Source organism: Lolium perenne, chromosome 4 (genome assembly GCF_019359855.2).
Source record: "Lolium perenne isolate Kyuss_39 chromosome 4, Kyuss_2.0, whole genome shotgun sequence".
NCBI classification, from domain to species: Eukaryota; Viridiplantae; Streptophyta; class Magnoliopsida; order Poales; family Poaceae; genus Lolium; species Lolium perenne.
Window position 1 is genome coordinate 36792104 of NC_067247.2, and position 21065 is coordinate 36813168.

The 21065-nt window shown below is 44.1% G+C and overlaps 2 protein-coding genes across 37 annotated transcripts; both read right to left on the minus strand.

Moving 5' to 3' along the window:
• Positions 1-69: 69 nt before the first annotated feature.
• LOC127292175 (uncharacterized) lies at positions 70-5405 on the minus strand. 36 transcript variants are annotated; one of them, XM_071818552.1, is made up of 13 exons: positions 4857-5402; positions 4574-4772; positions 4379-4428; positions 3814-3999; positions 3586-3725; positions 3120-3304; positions 2778-2962; positions 1588-1642; positions 1447-1473; positions 1172-1262; positions 888-1066; positions 535-677; positions 70-451 (listed from the first exon to the last, which is right to left on the minus strand). In XM_071818552.1, the coding sequence occupies exons 6-12, from the start codon at positions 3175-3177 to the stop codon at positions 661-663; spliced, it is 612 nt and encodes a 203-aa protein (XP_071674653.1). In that variant the 5' UTR covers positions 3178-3304; positions 3586-3725; positions 3814-3999; positions 4379-4428; positions 4574-4772; positions 4857-5402; the 3' UTR covers positions 70-451; positions 535-660. The 36 variants fall into 36 exon arrangements, 10 of the variants coding, with proteins under 10 accessions (XP_071674653.1, XP_071674652.1, XP_071674654.1 ...); XM_071818551.1 differs by having other exon boundaries at positions 530-677; XM_071818553.1 differs by having other exon boundaries at positions 530-1066; positions 2778-2893.
• Positions 5406-8781: 3376 nt separating this feature from the next.
• On the minus strand, positions 8782-11755 carry LOC127292180 (large ribosomal subunit protein eL24). The gene is made up of 6 exons (XM_051321541.2): positions 11614-11755; positions 10682-10725; positions 10484-10559; positions 10281-10382; positions 9802-9950; positions 8782-9100 (listed from the first exon to the last, which is right to left on the minus strand). The coding sequence occupies exons 2-6, from the start codon at positions 10690-10692 to the stop codon at positions 8953-8955; spliced, it is 486 nt and encodes a 161-aa protein (XP_051177501.1). The 5' UTR covers positions 10693-10725; positions 11614-11755; the 3' UTR covers positions 8782-8952.
• Positions 11756-21065: the final 9310 nt, after the last annotated feature.

Below are 21065 nucleotides of genomic sequence, written 5' to 3' on the forward strand. Positions count from 1 at the left end.
GTCTTTACTCTTTTATTTCTATAACAACAATGCTATCCGAAAAACAAAATTAACCCACTCAACTCTTAATTGGTCTGAAAATCGATCATGGTCATCAACCAGAAATGCAACATACACACTGATAAGGTGTGCTATAGTTGCCATGATCCTGACAACATGTCCAGGGCCTCACCATAGTAAGGCAAACATATGTCTAAATGAGCTGAATATCATTTCTGTGCTGGCACATATCAAACCCATGGCCTTTTGTTTGTAGTAAAAGTGATTACTTCTGGATCTACATGGCCATTTTTCTCCGACTCAACATAAAACCAACTACGGGGAAAATATATTTAATATAACTACACTACCATCTAAATAGTGTTTACTCTTGTAGGTAGCGTGAGCACCGGACATTTGTAAACGTCATATGCAGACATCTGAATGTAGCTGCTTGAGCATCATTTTGGTCCTGCAATTAATCTTGAACGATCAACTCATGTTTTGCCTGAACCAGTGGATATGAAGATGTTAAATAACACATACAAACCTAACCACATCAGTACAAAGTCAGAACACCCTTTATCCAGTATTGACAATACTTGCACCTCAGTTTCAGTCATCTGAACTCTCTAGGCACCCAAAACTCCAATGCAAAAAGGGACAGGTAACTTGATGCTTTCAATAGAGAGTGAACCCTAGAAAAAAACTGTGTTAGTCATTTAAGGTTGACCATATGTTCTAAATGTTGCAATTATTTCTAAAATATTGTGTGCTTTCCATGAAATATTTCTAAAATATTGCACAACAACAATTTTTGAATGTGTTAAGAAATATATTTATGTAATTTCGATCTAGAAATTAAAAGTCGGGTTTCAAAGATCCAAACTGAGTATATTCAGGCGTACATAGATTTCTGTTTTCGAAGTCCGTACTGAAGCATAACATGGATACTCCATACATTACTCTAAGACTGAATGTGGTAAGAAAATTATGTTGAATAAGCTGAATGTGGCAGCATGCTTCAGTATAGAACGGCATATACACTTCTGAGCAGAGTGGGCAGTTGGGAAGAAAATTAAGCATCCTAAACAAAGTCATAAGGATATGTTGTCACAGCTATGGCAGGCAAGGCACAGGTTGAGAAATATAACTCTTAAAGTGACAGTAAACTTTATTCAATTTCGTGTACTTTCTCTGTAGGGGAATCGATGTAGTATTATTTGTGAGTGAAACATCCTGAACAACACCCATGCAAAAAGAAACATGATCTACAGCACGACCTGTTTTGAGAGACAAAGTATTGAGGAATCTTAGAATAGAATTTTGATTAAATGAAAAGAAATGAATAGCAGCATTTTCAATTTCGTAACATATGGGAGTATTTCTTAAAGAGTAGTGATTATACGAACATAAATCGGAGGCCCTTTACACTGTACTATCCTTTTTGAGATGGCTTCAACGTACCTTCATCTTTGATCAGAATCAGAAGAGCTGCATAGTTGTGAAGAAACAAAAGAAAAATCTTAGGTAATAAAGCAACAACACAGTACCACTGAATGGTCTTCAATAAAAAAAGGACTGAAGTCTAAGAGCATTTGCTGGAACCTAGAAGCCCATAAGATTTCCCTTTGTATGGTAACATCACAAAAGATGGGAAACACTGCCACAAATGATGGGAACCTCTCTATCAGTCTGTGGAAAAGAAGAAGGGCATAGCTGATCAACCAAACACCCAGCAAATTTTGTGATATTTGGTTGATCAAATTATTTATTGAAGCAAAGTAGGTGACATAAAAAAAATCTCTTTACAAAGAAAGTCATATTCGACAATAGACTGATATTTAGCACCTGAACCTCATTGAGTAATTAGTGATTACATAATAATGTTGATTCATATCCAGGTTTTAGCATCCCCAACCTCACTGAGAAATTACATATTTTCTTCAAGAGTAGCATGATGCTTATCATCCAAGTTATTTCTTCATTATCTTTCATCAAGCTAACTGTTTTCTTTGTCATTCTACAATCTAGCCATTTCGTATCCTCTATCAGTATAGTTACATCTTCACTGTCCTTCACCAACTATGTCAAATCTCCCTCAATTAATTATTTTTCTCTTCATATTTAGCTTCTCATTTGTAGAATAGAACATATTACTTTAGACAGGACATTATGGATTGTAAGCGTTAATTGCTTATTTGCAGCAGCTAAGAGTCTCTACTCTCCCTGCTATGCATAAACTACTACTTCGAAGAACTTCTCAATACAAATACAGTCAAAGCTTCAGTGCATTAATTACTTAAGGGAACGTTCATCTTTTGAGAACTGAAAAGGCAAGGAAATAAGTGGCAAGCGTTGTCTTTCTCATGGTCAGCCAAATCAATAGATCCTATTTATTAACGTCCCCAAACAATGCTAATCATTTAGAAACATCGGCGCTACTTACTTATCTTACAGGTAAAGATGCAGGCACGGTCATCCGACAGAGACAGAGTGGGAGCGTAACTACAACTTTATCATGGGAGCATGGATGATCGATTTTCTGAAGTACGTCAAAACACAAAGATTTTTGTAACAGTAGGGGGACAAAAGAAGTCAATGTATCGTGTGTGTTTTCCCGTGAGGGATTTTCTACCAATGTACCATACAAAGTAGTTCTTTGGAACACAACATAAATCTTAAGAATGGACTCCGTATCACACAGTGCAGTATTGATTATGGTCAAAAAAAACTATGCTTGACCAAGCTACTATTTAATACAGTATACTTGTAAAGGAATATATGAGAAAATTCACCTGATTCCAACGATAATCTTTTGGAAGGCGCAAATAACTTGACCCTGATAATGACCATGGTTTTTCTGAGACCAAATCAAAGCTTGGGCATTGATCTGTTGATTTCATCCTTCTACCTGGTTGCATGCACACAGTTTGAAGCCAATATTCCGAAAATAACATAAATACTATTGCATTCGCCTCCTCTGAATATGAACATGCAAAGCGTGTGAAGGGAAAGATATCAGTACGTCGAGATATACCATGAGACCCGTAATATGATTCGTGATCTCGCAACGAATCTCTTGACCAAGCTACTATTTAATACAGTATACTTGTAAAGGAATATATGAGAAAATTCACCATATTCCAATGATAATCTTTTGGAAGGCGCAAATAACTTGACCCTGATAATGACCATGGTTTTTCTGAGAACAAATCAAAGCTTGGCCATTGATCTGTTGATTTCATCCTTCTACCTGGTTGCATGCACACAGTTTGAAGCCAATATTCCGAAAATAACATAAATACTATTGCATTCGCCTCCTCTGAATATGAACATGCAAAGCGTGTGAAGGGAAAGATATCAGTACGTATGGGTAATCAGCTAAACAATGGTTCTCTGCTCAATATGTATGGTGGCATCCCTCGTTTTTCTTACTGTTGCATTGTCATCTTTATAATTTTTTGAATGTAGTGCTAGTTAATACTCATGTACACATGTGTACATCAATAGCAATCTCATTTTGCAGTCATAAATCTACGGAATGCTAATCAATTTTTCCACTGAAATTGTGCAAGGAATGGGTAAGGCTGAACCATCATTTACCTGCAATGCCTTCGTGATATGTCTCTATGGCAACATTCTGTCATTTGAAGGAAACCATTAGATGCAAATATCTGAAACACTCGCAACATTTCTCCACAGCAACATTCTGTCATTTGCAGGAAACCATCAAATGCAAATATCTGAAACAAAGGGCAAAAAGTTAATACAAATTCATGGAATGCTGGATATCTATGTCAACGAAAAGATGTACACAGCAACAGCCTCTACCACGCTGGAGGGTGGGAGCACCCTGGGTTGAGCAGGAAGAGCGACACACGCGCGGAAAATAATGCGATGGTGCGGGCGTAGCTAGCCGCGGGGAGGGACACAGGCGCTCAAAATAGCCTGGAAGCGCGATGGTGAGGGCCTCGGCGGGAGGCACAACACAGACTACTGGCCACAAGCAGCATTTACCTGTCAAGCCAAAACATCAAATTCATTTGACCATATGTTTGAAATGAATTCTGGTGTATATATAGATGTATAACATGGGGGCCAATCAGAAGTCTATAAAAAGGCACATGCAAGATTGAATCCCTTATAAAGAGAAGATTTTTTGCCAAAAGCAAAAAATCATGACTTTGAATGTATCTCATGAGTTAATGAGAACAAATATACATACGTCATAATCTCAACCTAGGTTAATTTGGAAATGTAGTAACCGAGAATTGTCAAATAATTTAACAATTATAAGGAATATGAAGCTGATCACCTTAAACAACCATTTGGGAGTAAGAATCATTCCAAGCAAGGAGAACTATGTACTTAAGATACAATCAATCATGTAGTATACCTTCTGTTGTGGTGGCAGTTCATCCAGAATTCAGCGGACACCTCGGATAACTGAAACAACACAGAGAACCGACAATATCAGGCAGTCGTTGTTGACGTGAGCTGAACAGCAGGCTGCTCAGGTCGAATCTCCATGGAGGAATTAGCCACACACATACACACATATCGAACGGACAGGAAACTGAACGGAACTCACCAAATCCACCTCCATGACCACGAGGTCTGACGCGGCCGCCCAGGCCATCCTGTTGGCGTCCGGCGGCACAAGCACCGCGCGGCTGCGTCGTCGACGGGGCCGACGGCGTTCCGCAGGAGGACAGGCACCGTGGCAGCAATCGGTGCGTGCCTGGTCGCGGCCGTCTCAGCCACAGCGGTGACCGGGGACGCGCCAAGCACTGGCAACGAATAAGGGAGTCACCGCGCCAAGCACTGGCAACGAAGACGCTCGCGATTAAGGATTTGAAAAGCCAAGAACTCACCAGCCAGGAGAGAGGAGGGCAGCGACCCTTGGAAGGGAAAAAGCTCCGGCGCGGCCTGCCGGTCCGCCCGCGCCTCTGACTCACGCGCCGCTCCCCTCCGGCTCGCTGCCGTGCCGCCCTACGCCCTTGCCGACTGCTCTCGCCGCGCCGCTGCGGCGACTCCGCGTCCGGCTGGTCCGCCTTGCTACGCCTCCAGCACCGGCGCCCCACTCCGGCTCGCGCCATGGTGTCGCCGCCGCCCCGGCCTTGCGTCCGCTCCTCAAACCCATCGCCGTGTACCCCGTGCGCCATCGCGCCTGACCACGCCACCAGCTCGCCGCCCCATCCCCCGCGGCAGACCGCGCCGCTCGACGCCCTCCAGACCGTGCACCCGCCGCCGCCCCTGGCACGCGTGGCCACGCGCCCGGCCGACGCCGCCCCAACCGCCCGCCCGTAGCCCGGCCACGCGCCCGCCGCCGCCTCTGCAGCGCAGGATGCACGCCGCCCGCGCCTGGCCAGGGAGAAAGAGAGGAGAAATAGAGCTTTTGTTTTTTTTTCTTTTTTGGTCTCGTGGTTGTTTCTGAGAAACCAATCGATGGTGGGCCCGCACCGCTTTGACCACCGCTGAGGAGAACCATAGATAGAAACAGAAAGAATGTCTCTCCCGGTAGCCGGTAGCCGGTTGCCTGTGCTTGGATGAAGGAATGGATAGATAGCTCATGAACAGTGCCACTGTGATGATGTGTTGTTGTCTGATTGGTAAAAAGAGTGGATAAATAGGCAGTGAACAGTACCCAAATCAATGTAGAGTGTGGTAAATTGATTGAACTTTATATAGGAGATAATTCAGCTCTTATGAACCTTTTCAGTCTATACAAGATGGATTCAAATGAACCAGAGTACACTGAGGTTACAAGGGTAGAGAAGAAAAAGAAAAAACACACACCCAAACACACACAAGACCGAGGAGAAGAAGTGGCCACCTCACAAACCTCGCAACACAAGCACAACGATCACAAGGAAGAGCCCAAGGACACACAAAAGGGGCACCACAGCTCTAGTCCTGGCCGGAGTAATCGGACGGCATTGGATCACCGAGAACCAGCAACGACACTACACCATCGACGTAATCGAAGGAAAGCAAGCATCCGAGACCACCCTGAGCACAGACACCATCTGCGTCTAGGGGGTAGACGAAAGGTCACACGCGGCCAAGACGACGCCACGACGCATGTCTGCCACTAGCTGGAGTCGAAGGGCATCACCAAGCAGAGACCCACCCATTGAGCACTCTCGCAAAGAGCACCCTCAACGCGCCACAGAGCTCCGACAAGGACCCGACACTGGAGCCTAGCAACCAGCAAGAAGAAGCCACCACTGCTGCTACGGCTCACCTCGCATCGGAGAAGATACCGCACCCGTGGGCGCCATCTGTAGTGTCATAGGGCACACCAGTACAGAAGGAAGCAGGCAAGCAGCGTCCTCTGCACTGATGGCAAGACAGAGGGGCTCAACACCCAGGCACGACGCCCCCAGGTGGGAAGCGCGTCACCACCATGACCGCCACTGCGAAACCATGGCACTCGCCAGCCCCAGTAGCAACCCACTACATGCTAATGTCTGAGTATAGAGGAGACGACTCTCGCAGCCACACAACCGATCGCCAGAAGCCAGCACACCGTAGGTAGGCAAACCGCCGGCTAGCAAGAGGACCAGCCCACTTCCACTTCTGCCAAGGAAGCTGAATGGATCGTAGCGAACAAGAGGGGGGTGAATAGGCGCTACACAATTTTTATGTCTTTTTCAGTTTTTAGCAAAGCGGAAGGTAAAGGTGATTGCTTTAGTGATGGAGATGATCCTAGTGTGATCCTAGGCAAGTGCAACAAGTAAAGGAACAAGCATGATAGTAAGAGTAAGGAGCGGGACAACCGGAGGGCGCGGAGTCGAGGCGAGGATTTGTTTCCCGCAGTTCCTCCCACAAATGGGAGTACGTCTGTGTTGAGGAGGTGCTAGTCTCACACAAGAGACTAGACGGCCACACCACGACCTCACCTTCTTCCTCAAGAGAGCTCCACGAAGGGGCTCCCTTTTCTCCACTAAGGCACCTGTCGAGGCGGTGGTTCCTTCACAAGGTTGGGGCGAGCTCCACAACACTAGGAGGCTCCCAACAACCTATGGGGCTAGCACAACTCCAAGCTAGCCTCCATAGGTGCACTTCATCCAAGATCCCACCATAGGAACCCTAACTCCAAGATCCACTAAAGACTAGCACGAATTGGTGAAATCTGTCTTGGTAGAACTATAGATCGGGGCCTCCTCCACCACTCCTCAAAATTTGGGCAATATTGGTTGGATGGTTGGGGAGATCCTCAAGGTTTAAGCTCAGCAACAATGGAGGAGAGAGAGAGAGAGAGAGAGAAGAGATAAAATCGTGTTGGGGAAGAAGGGCCCTTTAAATAGGCCCCCCCGAAATCCAACCGTTATCTGCGATTTTTGCCTAAGCGGTACTACCGCTCTGGATTCGAAATCCCCCCAGATCTTGTCCACGTGGACACATAGCGGTACTACCGCTCGCGGTACCGCTTGAGGTACCGCAACGGCCTTCAGAGCTTACTGGATACCAAGCGGTACCAAGGCGGTACTGGAGCGGTACTGTCGTAACTTGAGTTACGGTACTCAAGTGGTACCGAGGCGGTACTACCGCTCTCAAGCGGTACTACCGCTCAAGGTACCGCGAGGGTACTGAACCTTATCTGTGGGTCTTTTTCTCAGGCAAGTCTCCAGAGCGGTACTGATGGGCGGTACCAGTAGGGGTAGCGGTACTACCACTACTGGTACCGGTAGTATCGGCCTGACAAAAACCGCTTTCTCCTCTTTTCCTCTCCGACCATGTCACCTCGCGATACACACACAAAACCAGAAAACCTATAAGCTACGCTTCAGTCCTCCGATCTTGACGTGTCCAGCGAGGTGAGATTATACCGTGCACTTGCAAATCTATCAAAGACACTCTTTGCACACGGTGAGACTATTCAAGTGTTGTCATCAAACACACAAAACATGGGTTTTAGACTTTGCTCTTTCAGAAGCCGAACGCCTGAGACCTCGAGGATGGTGCTCCCTGCCATCGAGGCAGGACACGGCAACCACCCCATCAGATCTGGCCGAACTAGATCTTGGACCGCCACCGCCTCCAAGAGCAGCAGCACCTCGAGGCCCACCATGCCGTCGCCCAGCATCAGCAGCGCTACCGCCCGTGCTCGCCACCGCGCCACCATGGCCCACGCAAGCACGCCGCCGCCGCCCGACACCCATAACCCGCACCGTCGCCCTCGAGCGGGAGGAGGGGGAGAGCCCTGCCACCGATGTTGACCAGGCTTCCCCAACAGCGCGCCCCGGCGGCGAGGAGAGGGGAGGGTGGAGGTGTGCGCGAGCTGCTGGCGGCTAGGATTTCCCCCCGGCTGCTCGCGGGAGCAATGCGGGAGGCCGAAGCGTTTTCGGCCTATTGATCAATTTTCATTCTGTCACGTTTGACAACGTGTTGGGTCATTAAATGTCATTTCAAGAGTTCTCAGCCTTTCTACCATGCTCCGATGCATAGGCCAGCGTTCTCCATCTTGCGTTGGGTATCTACGGATCGGTTTGTTTAGCGTGTTGTAAGCACGATTGGTTTATGTGATTACACAAACTAAGGGCAAGGGGATTCAAAGTTTATCTTGGGATGCAGACCTTTTTCATAGAGCAGCTGGCCGTTACGGTGTTAATTCAAGCAATCGATTACTAGCACCATGTAAACTGCTCTTCCAGTAACTGGCGGTTTCACTAGCTAATCTTAAATCTTAAGTGGCAAATCGCATTCAGAGCAGCGTGCACTGAAACCTATCCGCTGCGAAACTGAAAAATTCAGCAGCATTGGTTCAACATGGGCGCAAAGTAAAACAACAGATAAACAGAGAACAATCTTTACATTGATGCACCACGGGTCTGTGCACCCAGACACAGAATACTGATAGTATGTTTGTAACAAAAAAGTGATTTCTAAAGGTAGGCACTAAAGCATCATGTAACTAGTTTCAAACTCAGGCTGTTCAGCGGTTGAAGAACAGATTTGCCTCGCTTAGCGCTTCCCACCGCCACCACCGAGCTTGGGGGCCTTTCCAGGCTTGGGGGCATTGCCTCTACCAGCAGTCTTCTGAGATTTCGTCACCTCCACCTTCTTTGCTCTCTTCTCGTCCTTGGTCTTCTTGATGCGCTCCTTGATCTCACTGTTAGAAAGCAGTTACCATTGTAACTTCGTAAGTGCCTCATTGATAATCAGAAAGTAAAAAAGAGCTGACAAGACTGCCCTGATGTGGTGAACTGAATAAACGGGAACAAAATAAAATAGAGCACACTATGTGCATGTTTTTCAATGGACAGAGGCATGCTCTACAAAAATGGCTTCTCAGAAAACAAATAGAAGCCATCTTCTCTAAGGCATAACTACGATTATGCTACACCATAAATGTAAGAAACAAATACTAGTTGGCTCATTACAAGTTTACAATGCTTTTGAACCATGGCACACAGTTCAATAAGAGGATTAGAACCATGGCTTTTGATTTGTTGTATAGTCGCCGTAAGTTGCTGTATAGACGCCGAGCCGTTTTATCAAAATCACTGCAACTCGGGACTCTACAGCGACTCACTTTGAGTCGCGACTCAAAAAACTTGACTAGAGTATAAACTTGCTACTCCCTCCATCCCATGAAACTTGTCTTGGTTTTATCAAAATTGGGATGAGTATAAATTCTACGACAAGTTTTGACAATTTTTGACAAATCTAAGACAACTTTTCATGGGACGGAGGAGTCTAAAGTTTACTGTACAAATGCAACAGAGTAGCATGGCAAGACAAACTAGACTTTGTATGATAGGTCTTAACAAAACAAAAAAGCAAGGTTGAAATCAATGGAGGAAAAATTACCGAAGAGCAGCTTCCCTGGCAGCATCACGGACCTCAGGCTTCTCAGCTCTCTTCTTCTGGATGACATCAAGGGAAGCACCGACAATAGACCTGGAGTACGGCTTCTTGGTGGTGCGGCGCCTCTTCTTGGCAGCCTCAGCGTGAATATCCTACAGCCACACCCAGAAAATAACTGATAAGCACAAGCTTTAGATGCATTACACAGACTCAGATATCCTTCATGCTGTCAACAGATCAATCAAGGACCCAGGATTGATTAAACAGGCAAGTTTGCAGGACTACTACTGACAATTGACAAGTGATGACATTTATCAGGGAAAATAATAAAGCAGGGCGAATAACTACCGGTTGAGAGCGTCACTTACACTCACAAAAAGTAGGTAGAGCACACTAGCAGGATAAAGTATCAAGATTGTGAGAGAAATGAGCTGAACTAGCATATAGATATCATTAAAGAGAACAGGTATAAGGGCATGCACCTTCTTGTGCTGCTTCCTGAACATGGTAGTCCAAGAAAGCTTAGCAGGCTTGAGACGGTTGTGGAAGTAGCGCTTGCACTTGGAGTTGAAGAAAAGGAAGACCTGATTTTGGGTGCGGGCAAAGAACAAGGCAAACAATTTTAGTGTGTTTCAGATTATTTCAAGTCAATGCAGAATTATGACAGGGGACCCAAGAAGCTTACTTGAGAGTCTGAACGGACAAATCTGATGCCCCTTCCCGGGTATATCTTTATACCGCTGAAACGGCAGAGCTCAGTCCTGTAGAAACACAACAGACAAAATAGTAAGTAAGACTGTCAGAGACAATGCTACATATATCCGAATGCTGCACACCATCAGATTTTGATAAGTGGCAAGCTTAGAAAAAGAGAGTAACATACTTGAGAACCATCTTCTCCGCCCTGACAAACCTACAGAGCTTCTCCTACAAACAAGTATAGCTATCAGCATCCACAATATCAACCAATATCGAGAAGCATTGCCCTCCAATAACACACCGCCTCAAAGACAAAGCCTCACGGTAGGTTGCTTAAGGCATAGCGAATAGATTACCAAACTAAACTGAATTACATTGCATCATCAGAAATTCTGAACAATAACAGGAACAACTACTGGGAATAATGTGCATAGCACGGTACATGGAAAGATAATCTGAAGTAAATCACACCAACAACTCCAAGGTGCTTGGCAAGCGACACATATCATAACTGAAATAAATCACGCCAGCAACTACAGCATTTCATGAGGTTCTTCAACCAAAGCCTCTAATATCACTATACCAGTCAATATCAATTAATACCAAGCATTGCCTCAAATAACACCGCTTAAAATGTGAAGCCTTGCCACAAGGCCGTGCATGGGTTCATCAAATAGATTTAAGAGACTAGTACTGAATACAGTACAGCATTGGATGTCGTAAACAACAACACATCCTAAGATCGATGTACAGAGCAGGGTACATGGAAACGAAATTCTCACGCACAACTACATGGGTAATTCTTCTTCTAAACTGCATACGCATCTAAACTGGCAAGCGACACGCATCATAACAGAAACAGTCAAACAGGTCAAAGCAACTGCTACAGAATTTCAACTGTTTATTCATACGGCATGGATCAACCACTAAGCAATGAGGGCGTCCGCAGATGGACGGAGAAGGTTTTGCACGGTTGATTTTGAGGAGAACGAAGTAACCATAATTCGCAAAAAATAAAGTAAACCATAAATAACGCAGGTAATGCACAGACTGGCGCAATCCACAAGCAAATCGAGGCATGGCTTAGGCGAAGGAATCGGGGCAAGGAGCTCTCACCTTGGACTGGAAGAGGCGAGCTCCGGCTGCGGCGGGGAATGGGGTGCGCGCGCGCGAGCTGCCGCCTACACCGCCTCGTGCGCTAGGGTTTTCGCCGGGCGTCGGTCCTGGTTCTTTTATTTTATACGTTCTTGGCAGTGGACCGGGGCCGTCCAGGCCCGGCTGGCCGGATTGACGATCTGCCCAGTTATTAGGCCGGTCCGGCTAGATAACTATTAGGCCCTACAGTAAATGATGGGCTTAGTGGGCTCGTCCGCCTGGTTGTTGCTTATGCAGACACTGCAAAATGAAATAAACATTTTGTAGTTTTAATTTCCCCAGAATCAAGAAAAAAGTGCTAACTATTCGCCAAAAAAGGAAATGCAAAAGAACAATGTTAGAAGTTGTTTGGAAGCCAGGCTTTCATTTCGTTTGTAGCATTTTGAAATGAATATATGTATTCATTTCATTTACATTGTAATTCCAGAAATGGACACTTGTTTGGTTACCACAGAAATTGCAAAATGACAGCAGAATTCAATATTGAATTTGTAAATAGCTTCCATAGAGAAACGCAACTGACAGGTCTCAGCTCAGAATCATCTTTACACATGGCGTCATTTTGCTGGATTTTCTAAATGAAATGACAGCCCAATTCTCTTGCAACCAAACGGCTCACCTATAGAATTCCAAAATGAATTCCACGATTCCAGACCCAAATGATGGATACCAAACAACTTATTAGATATTTTCTCCTAAAAAGTGTGAGGTCCTGTACTGTATCTCCATTTAGGTTACTCCATCTGTTCAGCAAAAAATGTCAAATATCAGTATTTGTCTAATTTCACATGTACACATAAAAGGCATTGTATCTAGACAAATTTGCGATGTTTGCATGGAGTGAGTATTTACAAACCAGGTCATGAAGTTCCATTAATTGCTTTTACGGCTTGTGGTGCTACCAGAACATATCCAACGGGTTTTCCCATTGCGTGGTTGATGCGTGCAGTTAACACACGTCCGTTGGGAACCCCAAGAGGAAGGTGTGATGCGTACAGTAGCAAGTTTTCCCTCAGAAAGAAACCATGGTTTATCGAACCAGTAGGAGCCAAGAAGCACGTTGAAGGTTGATGGTGGCGAAGTGTAGTGCGGCGCAACACCAGGGATTCCGGCGACAACGTGGAACCTGCACAACACAACCAAAGTACTTTGCCCCAACGTAACAGTGAGGTTGTCAATCTCACCGGCTTGCTGTAACAAAGGATTAGATGTATAGTGTGGAAGATGATGTTTGTTTGCAAAGAACAGTAAAGAACAATTGCAGTAGATTGTATTTCAGATGTAAAGAATGGACCGGGGTCCACAGTTCACTAGTGGTGTCTCTCCCATAAGATAAATAGCATGTTGGGTGAACGAATTACAGTTGGGCAATTGACAAATAAAGAAGGCATAACAATGCACATACATATATCATGATGAGTACTATGAGATTTAATCAGGGCATTACGACAAAGTACATAGACCGCTATCCAGCATGCATTTATGCCTAAATAGTCCACTTTCAGGTTATCATCTGAACCCCTTCCGGTATTAAGTTGCAAACAACAGACAATTGCATTAAGTATGGTGCGTAATGTAATCAACACAAATAACCTTAGACAAAGCATCGATGTTTTATCCCTAGTAGCAACAGCATATCCACAACCTTAGAACTTTCTGTCACTGTCCCAGATTCAATGGAGGCATGAACCCACTATCGAGCATAATTACTCCCTCTTGGAGTTACAAGTATCAACTTGGCCAGAGCCTCTACTAGCAACGGAGAGCATGCAAGAACATAAACAACATATATGATAGATTGATAATCAACTTGACATAGTATTCAATATTCATCGGATCCCAACAAACACAACATGTAGCATTACAAATAGATGATCTTGATCATGATAGGCAGCTCACAAGATCTAACATGATAGCACAATGAGGAGAAGACGACCATCTAGCTACTGCTATGGACCCATAGTCCAGGGGTGAACTACTCACACATCAATCCGGAGGCGATCATGGCGATGAAGAGCCCTCCGGGAGATGATTCCCCTCTCCGGCAGGGTGCCGGAGGCGATCTCCTGAATCCCCCGAGATGGGATTGGCGGCGGCGGCGTCTCTGGAAGGTTTTCCGTATCGTGGCTCTCGGTACAGAGGGTTTCGCGACGAAGGCTTTAAGTAGGCGGAAGGGCGGAGTCGGAGGAGTCACGGGGGACCCACACGCTAGGGCCGCGCGGCCAGGACCTGGGCCGCGCCGCCCTAGTGTGGCATCGCCTCGTGGCCCCACTTCGTTTCTCCCTCGGTCTTCTGGAAGCTTCGTGAAAAATAAGCCTCTGGGCGTTGATTTCGTCCAATTCCGAGAATATTTCCTTACTAGGATTTCTGAAACCAAAAACAGCAGAAAACAGCAACTGGCTCTTCGGCATCTCGTTAATAGGTTAGTGCCGGAAAATGCATAATAATGACATATAATGTGTATAAAACATGTGAGTATCATCATAAAAGTAGCATGGAACATAAGAAATTATGGATACGTTTGAGACGTATCAAGCATCCCCAAGCTTAGTTCCTACTCGCCCTCGAGTAGGTAAACGATAACAAGGATAATTTCTGAAGTGATATGCTATCATAATCTTGATCAATACTATTGTAAAGCATATGAGATGAATGCAGCGATTCGAAGCAATGATGAAGACAATGAGTAAACAACTGAATCATATAGCAAAGACTTTTCATGAATAATACTTTCAAGACGAGCATCAATAAGACTTGCATAAGAGTTACTCATAAAGCAATAAATTCTTAGTAGAAAGCTTTGAAACAACACAAAGGAAGATATAAGTTTCAGCGGTTGCTTTCAACTTCAACATATATATCTCATGGATAATTGTCAACACAAAGTAATATAACAAGTGCAATAGGTAAACATGTAAGAATCAATGCACACAGTTGACACAAGTGTTTGCTTCTGAGATAGAAAGAATAGGTAGTAATAAAAGAATGGCCCTTCACAGAGGGAAGCATGGATTACTATTTTTGTGCTAGAGCTTTTCATTTTGAAAACATAGAAACAATTTTGTCAACGGTAGTAATAAATCATATGTGTTATGTATAAGATATCAAATAAGTTGCAAGCCTCATGCATAGAATACTAATAGTGTCCGCACCTTGTCCTAATTAGCTTGGATTAACACGGATTATCATTGCATAGCATATGTTTCAACCAAGTGTCACAAAGGGGTACCTCTATGCCGCCTGTACAGAGGTCTAAGGAGAAAGTTCGCATTGGATTTCTCGCTTTTGATTATTCTCAACTTAGACATCCATACCGGGACAACATAGACAACAGATAATGGACTCCTCTTTAATGCATAAGCATTCAACAACAGTTAATATTCTCATAAGAGATTGAGGATTTGTGTCCAAACTGAAACTTCTACCATGATTCATGGCTTTAGTTAGCGGCCCAATGTTCTTCTCTAACAATATGCATACTCAAACCATTTGATCATGAAAATCGCCCTTACTTCAGACAAGACGAACATGCATAGCAACTCACATGATATTCAACAAAGGTAAAAGTTGATGGCGTCCCCAGAAACATGGTTACCGCTCAACAAGCAGCTTATTAAGAAATAGGACACATAAGAACATATTCTTCACCACAATAGTTTTTAAGGCTATTTTCCCATGAGCTATGTATTGTAAAGGCAAAGAATAGAAGTTTAAAGGTAGCACTCAAGTAATGTACTTTGGAATGACAGAGAAATACCATGTGGTAGGTAGGTATGGTGGACACAAATGGCATAGTTTTTGGCTCAAGGATTTGGATGCACGAGAAGAATCCCTCTCAATACAAGGCTAGGCTAGCAAGGTTGTTTGAAGCAAACTCAAGTATAAAATGGTACAGCAAGACTCACATATGAACATATTGTAAGTATTATAAGACTTTACATCGTCTCCTTGTTGTTCAAACACTTCAACCAGAAAATATCTAGACTTAGAGAGACCAATCATGCAAACCAAATTTTAACAAGCTCTATGTAATTCTTCATTAATAGGTGCAAAGTACATGATGCAAGAGATTAAACATGATCTATATGAGCACAACAATTGCCAAGTATCGAATTATTCAAGACATTATACCAATTACCACATGCGGCATTTTCCGTTTCCAACAATATATCAATGAACGAAGTAGTTCAACCTTCGCAATGAACATTAAGAATAAAGCTAAGAACATATATGTTCATATGCAACAGCGGAGCGTGTCTCTCTCCCACACAAAGAATGCTAGGATCCGATTTTATTCAAACAAAACGAAAATAAAAACAAACAAACACTCCAAGTAAAGCGCATAAGATGTGACTGAATAAAAATATAGTTTCACTAGAGGTGACCTGATAAGTTGTCGATGAAGAAGGGGATGCCTTGGGCATCCCCAAGATTAGACGCTTGGGTCTTCTTGAAATATGCAGGGATGAACCACGGGGGCATCCCCAAGCTTAGACTTTTCACTCTTCTTGATCATATTGTATCATCCTCCTCTCTTGACCCTTGAAAACTTCGTCCACACCAAACTCGAAACAAACTCATTAGAGGGTTAGTGCATAATTCATATATTCAGAGGTGACATAATCATTCTTAACACTTCTGAACATTGCACAAAGCTACTGAAAGTTAATGGAACAAAGAAATCCATAAAACATAGCAAAACAGGCAATGCGAAATAAAAGGCAGAATCTGTCAAAACAGAACAATCCGTAAAGACGAATTTTTATGGGGCACTTAACTTGCTCAGATAAAAATGCTCAAATTGAATGAAAGTTGCGTACATATCTGAGGATCAGGCACGTAAATTGGCAGATTTTTCTGAGTTACCTACAGAGAACCCTGCCCAAATTCGTGACAGCAAGAAATCTGTTTCTACGTAGTAATCCAAATCTAGTATTGACTTTACTATCAAAGACTTTACTTGGCACAACAATGCGATAAAATAAAGATAAGGAGAGGTTGCTACAGTAGTAACAACTTCCAAGACTCAAATATAAAATAAAGTGCAGAAGTAAAATAATGGGTTGTCTCCCATAAGCGCTTTTCTTTAACGCCTTTCAGCTAGGCGCAGAAAGTGTGAATCAATTATTATCAAGAGATGAAGCATCGACATCATAATTTTCCTTACAAACACAACTTGTTGCAGAGGGTACCTTATATGCTCCATTATTTAAATTTCCCATAGTGGTACTAAGGGTTTTATCAGCTTTAGGCTTATAATAATTCTTTGGCTTAGGCACCTTAGAGACATACATGAATTTTTGCTCCTTGCCCACATAAGCTTTCTCCTTAAATTTAAGAGAATAAAAAGTTGAACCCAATGTTCCCATAGCTTCTTCAAGTTTACCAATCCTATGGGTTTGATTATCATGGATAGCACAAGTTTCTAAAATAGCAATTCTTTCATTAATTCCTCCTAGGGATTTATCAAGTTTATCAGTATTATCAAGTAATATTCCCAGTTTAGTATCAACACTTGGAAGATTTTTCTCTATGGCTTCCAACTTTTTCATGACATCCTCAAGAGAGATTTCAGTTTTAGTTTCATTAATAGGTGGTATTCCAACTAGGCTCTCAATGACGCAACTAGCTTCTAAAGCAGGAGTACCTAGGAAATTAACCCCTGAAAGAGTATCAAGAACATACCTATGCCAGCTAGATATACCAACATAAAAGTTCCTAAGTAGGATAATAGTGGAGTGTTTCTTAGTGCACCTATGATGAGCATCACTAATTCTATACCAAGCATCTTGAAAACTTTCTCCACCTTGTTGCTTAAACGAACGAACTTCAACTTTAGGATTACTCATTTTAGCAGTAGTAAATAAAGCAAACTAAACAAAGTAAATGCAAGTAACTAATTTTTTTGTGTTTTTAATATGGAGAACGCAAACAAGATAGTAAATAAAATAAAGCTAGCAACTAATTTTTTTGTGTTTTGTTTTAGTGCAGCAAACAAAGTAGTAAATAAAATAAAGCAAGACAAAAACAAAGTAAAGAGATTGGAAGTGGAAGACTCCCCTTGCAGCGTGTCTTGATCTCCCCGGCAACGGCGCCAGAAAAAGTGTTGTTGCCGTGGGAGTTGGCAATTTCCGTGGTGTAGCTTTTCTTCAGTTCCCCGGCAACGGCGCCAGAAAAAGTGCTTGATGCGTGCAGTTAACACACGTCCGTTGGGAACCCCAAGAGGAAGGTGTGATGCGTACAGTAGCAAGTTTTCCCTCAGAAAGAAACCAAGGTTTATCGAACCAGTAGGAGCCAAGAAGCACGTTGAAGGTTGATGGCGGCGAAGTGTAGTGCGGCGCAACACCAGGGATTCCGGCGCCAACGTGGAACCTGCACAACACAATCAAAGTACTTTGCCCCAACGTAACAGTGAGGTTGTCAATCTCACCGGCTTGCTGTAACAAAGGATTAGATGTATAGTGTGAAAGATGATGTTTATTTGCGAAGAACAGTAAAGAACAATTGCAGTAGATTGTATTTCAGATGTAAAGAATGGACCGGGGTCCACAGTTCACTAGTGGTGTCTCTCCCATAAGATAAATAGCATGTTGGGTGAACGAATTACAGTTGGGCAATTGACAAATAAAGAAGGCATAACAATGCACATACATATATCATGATGAGTACTATGAGATTTAATCAGGGCATTACGACAAAGTACATAGACCGCTATCCAGCATGCATCTATGCCTAAATAGTCCACTTTCAGGTTATCATCCGAACCCCTTCCGGTATTAAGTTGCAAACAACAGACAATTGCATTAAGTATGGTGCGTAATTTAATCAACACAAATATCCTTAGACAAAGCATCGATGTTTTATCCCTAGTAGCAACAGCACATCCACAACCTTAGAACTTTTTCACATCGTCCCAGATTCAATGGAGGCATGAACCCACTATCGAGCATAATTACTCCCTCTTGGAGTTACAAGTATCAACTTGGCCAGAGCCTCTACTAGCAACGGAGAGCATGCAAGAACATAAACAACATATATGATAGATTGATAATCAACTTGACATAGTATTCAATATTCATCGGATCCCAACAAACACAACATGTAGCATTACAAATAGATGATCTTGATCATGATAGGCAGCTCACAAGATCTAACATGATAGCACAATGAGGAGAAGACGACCATCTAGCTACTGCTATGGACCCATAGTCCAGGGGTGAACTACTCACACATCGATCCGGAGGCGATCATGGCGATGAAGAGCCCTCCGGGAGATGATTCCCCTCTCCGGCAGGGTGCCGGAGGCGATCTCCTGAATCCCCCGAGATGGGATTGGCGGCGGCGGCGTCTCTGGAAGGTTTTCCGTATCGTGGCTCTCGGTACAGAGGGTTTCGCGACGAAGGCTTTAAGTAGGCGGAAGGGCGGAGTCAGAGGAGTCACGGGGGACCCACACGGTAGGGCCGCGCCGCCCTAGTGTGGCGTCGCCTCGTGGCCCCACTTCGTTTCTCCCTCGGTCTTCTGGAAGCTTCGTGGAAAAATAAGCCTCTGGGCGTTGATTTCGTCCAATTCCGAGAATATTTCCTTACTAGGATTTCTGAAACCAAAAACAGCAGAAAACAGCAACTGGCTTTTCGGCGTCTCGTTAATAGGTTAGTGCCGGAAAATGCATAATAATGACATATAATGTGTATAAAACATGTGAGTATCATCATAAAAGTAGCATGGAACATAAGAAATTATGGATACGTTTGAGACGTATCAGTGGTCCATCAAATTCTCTCTTTTTCGTCCTCTTGCTTGTTACTTCCCAGCGCCCGGTCGACCCCCCCCCCGGCCCCGCAGGTTGGGCTCTTTTGGCAGCTGCCGGCCTGCTGCACCCCATTCGGCCTGTCAGCCGGCGCTGTCGGCCTGTGCGCCGGCCTGTCCGGTGCCCCGCCCGGTGGACCGGCTGGCTGGTCGGCTTTCTCCTAGGCTATAAATAGGCCTTCTTCCACCTTCGGCTGGGTAAGTTCCTCCACTCTCTCTCTCCTTCATTGTTGACTTTGAAGAACTTTCCCTATCTCTTGATTCCCCCCATGATTCTTGCTCATTCTTGAGGGATCTAAGAGAGAAGATCTAGATCTACAATCACCACCAATCCATTTCTCCTCTAAGTGAGGGGAACCCTTTAGATCTAGATCTTGGAGTCATTTGTTGATTTCCTTTATTGTTCTTCCTCTGTAATCTCATCCTAGCATTTGTTGCTTTGGTGGGATTTGAGTGTGAAGGATTTGAACATCTTTTGTGTTCTTGCTTTGCATCATTGCATAGTGTTGAGCTCTCCACCACAATTAGTTCGAGTGAGAGTCCGTGCTTGGAGGTTGACCTCCTAGTTGGCTTGGTTGTTGTCCTGGTGACATCTTCGTGGAAGATTGTGAAGAGGCCCGGGCTTCTCCTTCGTGGAGCTTGTGAAGTGGTTGTGGAGCTTGCCATTTCCGGAGTGGAGGAAAAGCTAGCAACGTTTCTCTGGATCATCATAGCGTACTTCCACATATCCACTCAGAGGAAAGTCTTTTCGTAATGGATGACCCTCGAAACCATAATCTGTTGATATACGGCGTAAATCCGGATGATTGATGGAAGAAACACCAAACATATCCCATACTTCTCGAAGGAAAGGGCTATTCCTTTGTGGAATAGGCTCGGAGAAGAAGGTGAGCTTCGTGGCGTTGGGAAATACTTAGTGGGATCCCCACCACTCTAAACGTGACGTACCTTCTTGCAAAGGAAGGGAACATGGGAATACATCTTTGTCTCCGCGTGCCTCGGTTATTTCAATACCCGAGTTTACTTTCCTTTGTGATAGCCATCGAGCTTGAAGTACTTATTATATCTTGCTATCACTTGTTGTTCATATATATATTGTGCCTATCTTGCTTAGCTCTAGTTGTTGTTATTGCACTTAGTGAGCCTAGCTTATTTAGGGTTTGTGCTTGTAAAATAAACGTTAGTTTAATTCCGCATTCTTACAAGCCAAATCCGTAAGAGTTTTTTTAACGCCTATTCACCCCCCCCCCCCCTCTAGGCGACATCACGTCCTTTCACACATGCAGGTCGACACGTACCTAACTCAGTTGGTGCACCAAGCAAAAAAAATTAGGCTTCCTTGAGTGTGTCTAGAACTCGAACTCGAGTCATAAAACGCGACGTGCGTGCGTAACGAGGCGAGGCGGGGCGGGCGGAGGAGGAGGAGTGCGTGAGGGCTCCTTCTATTCTCACTCACTTGGAAGGACTAGAAGAGCAACCCTTATATACCACTCCAACTCCCTCCCAAGTAGCAATGTGGGACTAAACTTTGTCCCACAAGGCTGTCTCAAGCTGCCAACGTGATGGGTCTTGAGATTTCATGAATTGTAGGTTATATGGGCTGCCTT

Bases quoted from the DNA above. Each gene is read 5' to 3' on its own strand.
- LOC127292175 (XM_071818550.1), bottom strand. From the start codon at position 3,177: ATGGTCATTATCAGGGTCAAGTTATTTGCGCCTTCCAAAAGATTATCA. The intron at 1,643-2,777 runs GTGAATTTTCTC...CATTTGTGGCAG, and splicing joins AAGATTATCGTTGGAATCAG to TGTTTCCCATCTTTTGTGAT. The intron at 1,067-1,171 runs GTACACGAAATT...GACTTTGTTTAG, and splicing joins TCGATTCCCCTACAGAGAAA to GATGCTTAATTTTCTTCCCA.
- LOC127292180 (XM_051321541.2), bottom strand. The intron at 10,383-10,483 runs GTAAGCTTCTTG...ACCCAAAATCAG, and splicing joins TTGTCCGTTCAGACTCTCAA to GTCTTCCTTTTCTTCAACTC. The intron at 9,101-9,801 runs GTAATTTTTCCT...GCTTTCTAACAG, and splicing joins GCCAGGGAAGCTGCTCTTCG to TGAGATCAAGGAGCGCATCA.